Source organism: Hippocampus guttulatus, chromosome 14 (assembly GCF_054856545.1).
Source record: "Hippocampus guttulatus isolate MCC_2025c chromosome 14, RoL_Hgut_1.0, whole genome shotgun sequence".
NCBI classification, from domain to species: domain Eukaryota; kingdom Metazoa; phylum Chordata; class Actinopteri; order Syngnathiformes; family Syngnathidae; genus Hippocampus; species Hippocampus guttulatus.
Genome location: NC_141274.1, coordinates 5,757,630 through 5,768,370, shown reverse-complemented (window position 1 = coordinate 5,768,370; position 10,741 = coordinate 5,757,630). Strand labels below are relative to the sequence as shown.

Genomic DNA, 10,741 nt, shown 5'->3' with positions numbered 1-10,741 from the left:
ATGTTTTTTTAAAGTGCATGTGCGCCTAAAATGATCTATTACTAATATTTATTTGATTTTGGAAAATAATCCATAAATTCTTAATTTCATTTTACTTTATTTGTACTTTTTTTACAGTTGTACGTATATTTGTTGCTGAAATGACGTTGCAATACCCGGTTTACCCACCGAGCGATTAAGTGGCACCATAACCACAAGAAACGTACGAAGAAGAAATGGTTCAAAGGTTACCTGGAAGCGTCACTTGCGACGCAGTTCGAGAACACGTTTAAGACTTCATCTCAAACATATTCGCACTGTATCTCTATTCTGCCCGTGAAGGAAGTAAGTATAAACAACCCGAACATGTTTTAGTGTCACTATAAAATCAATCAAATAATCGCCCGTTAATGTATATATATATATTTTCAACTTCTTGACATCCAATTTGGACTCGCAAGCTAGCCTAAGCTAACAATCGAGCTAAACAGGATTGCATGCTTTTAAATGGCAACAAAAGAACAAGAGGGGAAAAAACGCATTAACGATGGAACCACTCGTGTTGGAGACATTTTTTTAGACAGCTGACATTTGTCAACACATCATTTGCCGAACTTTTTCCAATTATGCACATTGACGTAGGTGTGTATAAAATTTCAAATACTGATCGAGGAACATGAGACCAGCATTATTACACAAATATTTTAAAGACAGTTCGAGACAGTGTAAGTATCACTTTCTGGTAATAAGTTGTCAGAAAGTTGTGTTCGAGATGTTAATTTGTAGAACTGAAAGGAAAAGGTGTGACTCACTTGCTGTGTTAAAAAGAATTTAGAAGTTTATAAATCGGTGAAACAGCAGAAAAGTCTGACCTTTCGGGTCATATTTCTTGAGTGCAACGTAAAATATATGTGTGAGTAATCATTTGAAAATGTGTTAAGGTGTGTGCAAATGTACATTTTGCCACATGTTTTCTTTTTCTTGTACCAAACAAAGTTTCTCAATAAAATCAGTTCTCGTCTTTATGATAAACTTCTCATTCATTTCTATCATTTGTTTTTATTTCTTAACCCTTCAAATTCCATTTTGTGCAATCAAAAGTTTACGGAAAGTCAAATTAAGTCCAACCCAAAAGTTTCAGGTGCATTTTCGGTTCATCCTGAAATTTCACCCTACAGCCTGATGTTACGGATCATATAAAGGGAGTGAAACAGTTTTCCTATCTGATTAAGTACAAAAAAAAAAAAAAATCAAAGGAAGAATCAATTGTCAAAGTAATCTTGAGTTGCAGCCCTATCACATATGTTTTGAGAGTAATGTGTTGCACTAATACTGTGTTCAGGCCGCGATGTCGTCCTACACGTGCATCAGCTGCCGCGTGGCCTTCTCCGACGGCGTGGTGCAGCGCGCCCACTACAAGAGCGATTGGCACCGCTACAACCTGAAGCGCAAGGTTGCTGACATGCCCCCTGTCAGCGCTGACAACTTCCAGGAGCGCGTCCTGTCGCAGCGCGCCGCCGCCGAGCACCAGCTGAGTGACACTGCCGAGGCCTGCTCCATCTGCAACAAAAAGTTCTCCAGCACCAACGCCTTCCAGAACCACCTGCGGTCGCAGCGCCACCAGCAGGCCGAGCGTCGCGCCCAGGAGGCCGCCCGCCAGAAGGTGGACAAGCTTAATCAGAAGAACCTGGAGAAAGGGCTCGCGGGTGAAGACAAGGCGGACCGAGACGCCAGGAACGAGGCTCTGCAGCAGGCCCTCAAGGAGGAGCGGAGTGCCCGGCGGCCCGGTACGGGTGGGGAAGAGGCTCCAGTTCGCAGTAAGCCGGAAAAACCTCCGCGACTCATGTGGCTGGAGGAGCAGGCCAAGCGGAGAGAGAAGGAGGAAGGGCCTGCCGTCGACAAAGGGCCTGCCGTCGACGAAGGTCAGCGCTTTCAAGTTTTTGAACAATACAGCATCGCTAGCATTTGCGATATCGTGAATTTGCGTTTAACAAAACTTGTGTGTTGTCATGGCATCAGATGAGCAAAGTTATTGTAGTTAATGAACACTCAGGGCTAACTAAAATTGAAATGACATTTTTCTTCACAAAATAAAATCAAAAGATTGCTTAAAAAAAAGAACTTAAAGTATATTTAAAATTCTAGTACTTATTGCTATTAATATTTATTTAGATTGCAATTGACATATACTCCATATATTAAATAACAAACGAATGGAAACTAAATTAAAATGAAGCATTTTCAAAAATGATAAAAACTAAGAAACAGACTCTAAAAACATATTCAAACGAACTGATTTATGAAAATAAAAAAACAAATGTCAAAACAAAATAAAAAAATCTATCATGAAAAATCCCAAGCTGTTCTAAACTTGCAGAGGAGTGGGAGGACATGGATGAAGATGGGGATGATGATGAGGAGGAAGACATGGAGGAGGAAGAGGATGAAGATGAGACCATGGAGGATAAGGAAGAAGACTCAACTACTTCGTCCAACCCGCAGCGGCCAGCCGTCCCCGCCCTCCCCGGTTCCATCCCCATCACCGACTGCCTGTTCTGCTCGCATCATTCCAAGTCACTGATGCGCAATGTCGCCCACATGACGCACGTTCACAGCTTCTTCATCCCGGACCTTCAGTACCTGGTGGACCTCAGGGGTCTGGTCCGCTACCTCGGTAAGTCTCTGTTCCGCTCACAGGTAGACATTGTTGTGTTACGTACAGGTAAGTGGTTTGTAAGCCACCAACATCAGTTTCCCCAGTCAACAAAAATTTTGGTGGGTCAGGTCTATCGGAACAGGCCGCACCAAAAAGTCTTGAAGACCTATGCACAAATTAGAAAAGGATATTGTCCATTTTAGTTCAAATCAACCGTTTAGGGTGAATTCCGGGCTTTGTAATTTGACAAAATCCAATGATGACATTTTCTTTAATTTTGTGTTGCACGGCTGTGCTCTGTTGTTTTTGTTGTTTAGGCGAGAAGGTGGGCGCGGGCAACGTGTGCCTATGGTGCAACGAGAAGGGACGCTCCTTTTACTCCACAGAAGCCGTGCAGAAACACATGACAGACAAAAGCCACGGCAAGCTCTTCACGGACGGGGACGCCGCGCTGGAGTTTGCCGACTTTTACGACTTCAGGTAACCACGGAGGTGAAGTTACTCATGACCCAAATCGGGTCTCACCAACGCAACCAAGCTGTGCCCCATAGTGGACATTGATAGGGATTTTTACACCATAGATGATATAGTTCATTATGAAGTACACTAAAAATCCCTATCAAGTAAGGGAAGTGGAGTTGACTAAAAAGTCCTGTAAAAATCTCATTGTAGTGATTGGGGAGCCGGGAATGAGTGAATGATTCCCAAGGCAGTCGCTGCGTTTGAAATCGTTCACTCACTCGCAATAATCACTAATAATCAATCCCCACTCCCAGGAAGTTACTCTCACTTTAATTGGGCAGGAGGAGATGAGGGAATGATTTTGAATGAGTGAACAATTCCAATATTGTTGTTGTTGTTTGGGTAACAGGAGCAGCTACCCAGACAGAGGGGAGGGGCGTGACGATGACATTGACGACGAGCTTTCCGACGACAAGAACATCCATTACGACGACGAGACAATGGAGCTCACACTTCCATCAGGTGAGTGTCACGGAGGACCTGAGGATATAAGGTCTCACCTTTCTTTTAAAAAGTGCCTTGAGCTGCATATCTGACGACTCGTTTTCCAATTTTTATTTTATTTCTTTGTTTTTTGTTCAGGCGCCAGGATCGGCCATCGTTCCCTCATGCGCTACTACAAGCAACGCTTCGGAACTGAGAGGACGCTGGCCCTGAGCCACAACAGGAACGCAGTGGGACGGATGTTGCGCCAATACAAAGCGCTTGGATGGGGCGGCGACGCAGGTATGTCACAAATGCAAGAGACTATATCGTTCCCTTTTATGACCAAATGCAGTCAGTTTTCACATGTTTTGAGTTATCCAAGCACTAACGAGGAGCATTGGATCCTTCTGTGCCTTCAAGGCATGAAAGTCATTAAAAACACTAAATGTTGAGTCACTGTACCAAATTACATTAAAAAATGCAGTCTTGCAAATATAAAGATTTGCTTTAAAAAAAACAATAGAAAATGAATGATTTTCTATTTTTTGTAGACAACATTTAGAGACACCTAAAATTATTAAGACATCTATTCTCGAGCGCCTGTTCTCACTCTCGTACTGTCAACAAAATGTAAGACTGTAGAAATTACGCTTATTCGCACACTTTGTAGGTCTTAATTGGTCACTCCAAGCTGAGCTTTATTGTTAAAATAAAAACAAGCACTGCATATTTAAACACCCGACAAATCATTTGATTTCATCTAATGAAATTCTAATCGCTTACTGCTAACATAATGTGAAATGCTATCGATGGCCTAGCAGGAATTAGCATCAATGTTACGGTGATTCTAAAACTTCAAACAACCGTTGCGAGAACACACACACACACAGCAGCGGCACCTACAATTCAGATCTTACAACAATACTCACCACTATATTTTCTCGCTGTGTTCTGGGAACAGTGACTCTCCTTCTTAATTATGTTTCATCCCTCAACCTTGAAAACGTGTCCAATCTCCTCTATGTTGTCCATTAGGCCTGAGCGGCATGCGTCCCGCTCCTCGTGACATGCAGTACGTGCAGATGATGAAGTCCAAGTGGATGCTGAAGATGGGCATGAGTCACAACGCCACCAAGCAGAAACATTTCCGCCCGCAAGTCATCTTCTGAGACTTCAGCATGGAAGTCTCAGTGTTTCAAAACGGGGCAGCTTTCGTGTGAATCAGTGACCTGAAAATTACCACAGCGTTACCTTGGGATACGCGCAACGAGGTACGGGTCGCCATTTGGGTGATTATTTTTTTGGGGACTCCCAAGTGAAAATTGGAGATGGATTTGCTGTATGGTGGCAAAGAAAGCTGTTAATTGCCGCCCCCAGTATAAGTTTGCTATCAGAAAAAAAAGCTCAACCACATAGGTTTGGTGCTAGCTTAATGCTAATACATCATGGGAAACACCATCGACTGTCTAACCAATAGGATTTTTTGTGGTGGTTTAACAGTGTAAAATTATTTTTAAAATTCATTTTGAACTTGAATAAAATGAAAAGTTACAATACTTAAAAAAAACTATAATGCACTCACTTGTGAAAAAAAATATAAGCAAATCAAAAAATAAATGGGATGGGATGTTCACGTTCACATCCCATCACACATCTCAACACTTTTGCAAACATCAGCACTGTCATTTTCCGCCGCATTTTGCTGATCATTTTCAGGAGTTGGACGCTTGTGGAAAAGACATATAAATAGAGATGATGTCAAACGAATATTGATAATGCAGTTAAATGTCAACAGATGACTTTCTAATAAACCATTTGAACTCAACAAAAATATTTTCCTGTTAATTTTTTTGATCACATTTGAACACATTGGCCAAGAGCGGCAGGCTGTACTCTGGACTGATTGCTGGGCAGTCAGTCCGTTTAAAGTCGCGAAACAATGGATGACAGCCTGCCTGGTCGCGAAGAGTTCCCACTTGCATTCACGCAGTTTGACAATTTCTTAAATTTTCAATGACGTTTTTGGAAGCTGAGATGGAAAAACACGTGGGGACCTCAGCCCAGGTTTGAACCCAGAACCTCTTGACTGAAGCAAATATGGTGACCACTTGGGTCTGTTGCCGAATAATTATTACAGTATGTGAACAGTGTATGAAATCTATACAGTATAACGATGTAATTTTTAAAAATAGATTGTTTTAATTTGAAAGTGCGGAATGGATGTACTCTAACTTTGAAAGTAGGCTTCCGGTGTGTCTCGAATAAGGCAGGAGGTCGACCGGACACATTCTTGTTTTCCTTGAAAATTCCCAAAGATTTCACGGTCAAAACGCCAAGGGGAACATTTTTATTTGCAACCGGAATCTGGAGAAAGACGGACGATTGCCGACACGTAAGTTTAATTTTTGTCTTTTCGTTGATAAAAGTCACTTTGTGGGCACTGAACAACACGGAATGTGAACAACGATGTTAATCGCGTTGCTGCACAACTTTGCCAAACAACTCATTCAACAACACGGTGAAAGTGGCGTTTGTTGAATTATATCGTCATCAAGTGAAAGGTTCCAATTAATGCATGTATTTAATTACTTTTATTAAATCGAAGTACAAGAACGTACCCAAACGTGACCAAATAGGACAAATATGTGAGGAACGCAGCTAAAAATAACCTACGCGTCATATAAATATTGTCTCGAGACAATTTACTTTAAATGAAAAGTTCAATATTTTTTTTTCTTTTGATAAAACGTTTGATGTATTTTAAAAAACGCAAAATGTTATCTTTCTGTTGCGTGGCTTTTTGTCCACTTCCGGTGACGGGTTTGGCTCCAGCATCAGCACCTCGACGCAAAGCATGCTGGGCAACTCATGATGCACGGAGGGGGGAAAAACAGGAAGTGACATGAAAATAAAGCCAAACTTTATGGCGTTGAGGACATGAAGAGATTATTTTTTGTTAAATGAGAATAATGTGGACGACATGACGAAATAGCACAAACACACACTTGCGTGTGAAATAGCACACACACACACACCCAAACACACGCTCTGGCCCAGAGTACAGCTTGTCCCTTGCTTGAGCTTTTGTACATGACCATGAGTTCACCCAAAAGCAGGGGGCGTGAATCCCCCCTGCTCCCTCAAGAGCTTTATACATGACCAATAAGTGGACATTTGTTGAGCTGAAACCGGAGCGTTGCCCGTTTCCTGCCTACAAACGCCCTCTTGTTCATCTCTGCTCTGTGACAACTTTGACGTTCGATATGAAGTCACCCACATTCAGGACATGACTTCAGTTCCTGTTTCCCTGATTTTGTTGACCAAAAACACTCATAAGAAGTTTACGCATGTTTTTCATTTTGGGTACTGTGGCTGGTCGCTCATCCGGCAGATGGATGGCAGCAGTAACTGAAGGCATAAGACGTTCCCATCCTTCTTTGGTCTCCTCACCTTGTTGAAGAACCGAGATGTCGTTCTTCTCTGGAGCACTGACCAGTACGTCAACTTTTTCACCTCTTCCTCATCGTCATCATCATCTTCATCATCACTCACTCGACGCTCATATGAGCTAATGCTGATTTCCTCTTCAGGTTCGCCAATAAAACGACGCCTGAGGTCAAGCTCCGCCCACCAGAGGTAACAGCGCCAGCTTGACTTGCATGCGCTTTTGTCTCCGCCCTGTTGGGCTACAGTGGAATTGATTCATATTGATTCAAGATCATGTGATTTATGGCCACTTCCTGTTTCACAATCAACTCATGTCCACCGTCTGTTTAGCTGTCATGACTTATGTCCTATTCCGGTTTTGCTATTACCTGATTTATGTCCACTTCCTGTTTCGGAATCATCTGACTTCTGTCCATTTTGCTGCCGCATGATCATGAACAATGTGCCTGCGTCCGTGTCAGCCTGGACGTGTCCCTGCTTTCTCCCGACTCGTCGTACTTGTGCTACTCTTCGTCGACGTCGGCGGGGTCCCCGTCGGACGGCTACGTTCATTCCCGCTGCTGCCGCCGTTCGCCCCGCCTCCTCACCAACGGCTACTATGCTGTGACCGACGACAATTTCCTGTGGGACGAGGACGGCAACGTGTCGCTGACGCCCTGCGCCGCCAGCGTGTCTTACAAGGAGAATGTTTTCAGGTGGGAATGGGCTGACTTGGTCGTTTGCTGAGCTGACTCGGTCGATCGTTGGGTTGATTGTTCGGACTGTGGTTTTGTCATCAAAGCGTACCCTATTGTTGCCTTTGCTTTTGTCAGGGTATTCCGGAGGCGGCGACGTAAAATGGGCAGTTCCCTGGCTCGCCTGCTGAGTGATGTCAGCGAGAGCTGCCAGACTTGGCTGGACTTTGGGGGTGTCTTCCGGAGGGGCCAGGATCAGGCCCTGGATTTGGATCTAAAGAGAGACCACCAGAAACAGGATCTGATCCAGAACCAGGACCAAGACTGGGCCCAGGAGGAAGGATTCACTTCCCTGGAAGAGCCGAGCTGGTGCGGTCTCAGCCACTCCCAAGCTGACAACAGCTGCAACTTCTTCACTTACGGTGAGATTCTAACCCAGACGCTCCAAACAGCGAGGCAGACGTGCTCTCCACCGTTGTACCATCTTAGATATTTTGTATTGAATATTCAGGACCTACGGTCTTTTGATTTGGCATTTTTCTGGCATCAGATCCGAGTGAAGTGGCGCCCCCTCCTGACAAAGAGGCCCCACCCACCAAGCAGATGATCCAGGAGGAGATTTGCTCGGAAATCTGTCAATCAACCGAGCGCTGTGCCCAGTCACTCAGCGGGCTCTCTGAGGTCCCGCCTCCTTCCACCTTTTACGCCAACGCCTGCCGGCAGCCTGACGTGCCTCAACGCACAGGTAGTTTCTTTACTCGTGATTATTATTAATATACTTATTTCGTTCTCAAAGGTTTTGCTTTTATTACATATAAAACATGAAGATTTTACAATTTTTATTTCCTGTTGTTAGATTTACTTTTCTTTTTCATTTAATTGTATTACTTTTAACCCTTTTAGGGACAGCGGTTACTACAGTGGACCACTTATGTTATCAGGTTACAGGGTGCATGAAAGGGTTAATGTCCTTTTTAGATTGTTTTGAACTTTGATTTAATTTTTATGCCAATTTTTTTTTCCTTTTTGTTTTTATTTCATAATCGCTTTCATTGTTTTTCAAATTACTTTTACCTTTATTTTATGATTACTTTTATTATTTTTATTCCGTTACTGTTCTTACATATTAACCTTTGTTTCGAATCATGTGTTAATTTATCATTTTCACACGAGATTTTATATTCTTTGCCCGTCTTGTGCGTTTCAGGTGTAACGCCGATGACTCTTTTCGCTTTGGTCTTCGTCGTCTCTGTTTTCATGATGCTCAGCTCGGGGTAAACTTTTGATGTTTTCATTTTGAACTTATGACTGGTGAATACGTTTTTTCCCCCCCCCCCAAATGACGGCTACACAGCTCGCGTCATGTTGTGAACGCATCATTTCTTTTCTCAGGTGTTTAGTGCGCGGTGCGGGGGCATGTGTTGCAGCGGCGGCGTGCGCAATAACGGCCACGTGGCTGTGTGAGTGTTACACCATCAATTGGAACGAACGCTTGATGTTTGCTGTGTTCTTTTGATGCAATGCAACAACATTATCGACGCATTTCAGGTGCGAGCAGGTCGACTCGGCTGGGAGGAGGCTGGAGGTGCGCCAAAACCGAGGTGAGTCAGTTGCACACCCACAAAGTCCATTCTGAGATTTGGTTCCAAAAAAACGGAAGGAATTTTTTTTCCAATAATACACCGTAAATCTAACTTGAGATAATAAATAAAACCTAACTGATTACTGCAGGAAGCACTCGCTTTATTTTTTTTAAGCTTCAAAAAAAAGAACCGAAGTAAAAAAAGTAATAATGACCACAATGTTTGTGAATGTATTTAAAAAATGGAAACATCCCTCAAAATTTGAAACCTATTTTTATGTATTTTTTCTCCAACTTTCAGGACATCACTTCACGCAACGAGTGACCGGCGAGACCCTCACGCCCCTTACACACACTTTTTTTTTTTTTGTGATCACAGCTCAATGACGAGTGTCCCAACACCACTCTTGACATTTAATTAAGAGAAATAAAAAATTATAGCGTGCCAAATGAACAAAAGACAATCCGGAGGAAACATTTGTGTTCCTTCCATCTATTGTGCCCTTGGTTGCCATGGCAATCAATGATGCGATTGTCATCACCATGGTGACCAAACTTGTCCTTTATGATAAGAGTTTGTGAAAACTTGCACACAGAACGTGACATCCTTGTCATGACATTTACCTCTCCATTTATCAAAAGGAAAAAAAAACCCTCACATACACAAAAACAGTGTGAGAGAGGTGTTTTTGTTTTAATTAGGTTTTTAACTAAGATTTTGGTTTTTAATCTGTCATGTTTTGAGTTTGTTTGTGCGTGTGTTTATTGTTGAGTGTCAGAGATTTTCTGGTGTGAGATTTTTGTCATGGGTGAGTTTTTTTTTTTGTCACACAAGAAATTGATTTTCCAAGCACTAACCCAACTTGGTGACATCTCTCTTTGACATTGGTAATGTCTTGCTCAATCAAGGGCTCGTTTGCATATTTGATTGTGTAGAGCAAAAAGCGCCAAATGTGGTGTTTTTATTGACTGAAATATTTTTAGGTCCTCGTTGGTTCGCCACATGTATCATCGGCATTATCTTGTTACAGTCCTTGCTATTCAGGATGCATTTATGAATAATTATTTATGTATTTATGTCAGCCAATCAAATTATTATATTCACAATGTCACGTTTAACTGACATGACACATGCTTATTTTGCACTTCACATTTTATGGTTAATTTCATACTTAGACGCACATTAAAAGTTGTTGAAAGACTCAGACTGTCGTCGTCTTTTTATGGTGCCCGCCCCACCACTGACTAGCAACTCATCCATTGTTTGTCTTTATCTGAATTTGTACGGTCATGAAAAATAATGGAAATTACACGGATGATATTTAGGATTAGGCATGTTTAAAAATTGCCTTCGCCAATGCCAAGCTAGGAGTAGCCAAGTCGTCAGCGTATTCCACATGTGTGAATGGCAAGAAAACGGCCAAGGACAAGAATGCCTGGATGGCTTGATGCACG

General features: G+C 42.6%; 2 protein-coding genes across 2 annotated transcripts; both read left to right on the top strand.

The window, feature by feature from the left end:
- Positions 1 to 221: 221 nt before the first annotated feature.
- On the top strand, positions 222 to 5,416 carry znf622 (zinc finger protein 622). The gene is made up of 7 exons (XM_086130059.1): positions 222 to 324; positions 1,322 to 1,901; positions 2,357 to 2,653; positions 2,953 to 3,115; positions 3,507 to 3,619; positions 3,740 to 3,883; positions 4,619 to 5,416. The coding sequence occupies exons 2-7, from the start codon at positions 1,328 to 1,330 to the stop codon at positions 4,750 to 4,752; spliced, it is 1,425 nt and encodes a 474-aa protein (XP_085986185.1). The 5' UTR covers positions 222 to 324; positions 1,322 to 1,327; the 3' UTR covers positions 4,753 to 5,416.
- Positions 5,417 to 5,836: 420 nt separating this feature from the next.
- Positions 5,837 to 10,488, top strand: tmem71 (transmembrane protein 71). Its single transcript, XM_086130187.1, has 10 exons — positions 5,837 to 5,975; positions 6,975 to 7,078; positions 7,174 to 7,219; positions 7,492 to 7,725; positions 7,843 to 8,126; positions 8,255 to 8,449; positions 8,912 to 8,978; positions 9,097 to 9,164; positions 9,253 to 9,305; positions 9,588 to 10,488. Exons 2-10 carry the CDS (start codon positions 7,051 to 7,053, stop codon positions 9,609 to 9,611), a joined length of 999 nt encoding a protein of 332 aa, XP_085986313.1. The 5' UTR covers positions 5,837 to 5,975; positions 6,975 to 7,050; the 3' UTR covers positions 9,612 to 10,488.
- Positions 10,489 to 10,741: the final 253 nt, after the last annotated feature.

Bases quoted from the DNA above. Each gene is read 5' to 3' on its own strand.
- znf622 (XM_086130059.1), top strand. From the start codon at position 1,328: ATGTCGTCCTACACGTGCATCAGCTGCCGCGTGGCCTTCTCCGACGGC. The intron at 3,116-3,506 runs GTAACCACGGAG...TTTGGGTAACAG, and splicing joins GCCGACTTTTACGACTTCAG to GAGCAGCTACCCAGACAGAG. The intron at 3,620-3,739 runs GTGAGTGTCACG...TTTTTTGTTCAG, and splicing joins GGAGCTCACACTTCCATCAG to GCGCCAGGATCGGCCATCGT.
- tmem71 (XM_086130187.1), top strand. From the start codon at position 7,051: ATGTCGTTCTTCTCTGGAGCACTGACCA. The intron at 8,979-9,096 runs GTAAACTTTTGA...TTCTTTTCTCAG, and splicing joins TTCATGATGCTCAGCTCGGG to GTGTTTAGTGCGCGGTGCGG. The intron at 9,306-9,587 runs GTGAGTCAGTTG...TCCAACTTTCAG, and splicing joins GGAGGTGCGCCAAAACCGAG to GACATCACTTCACGCAACGA.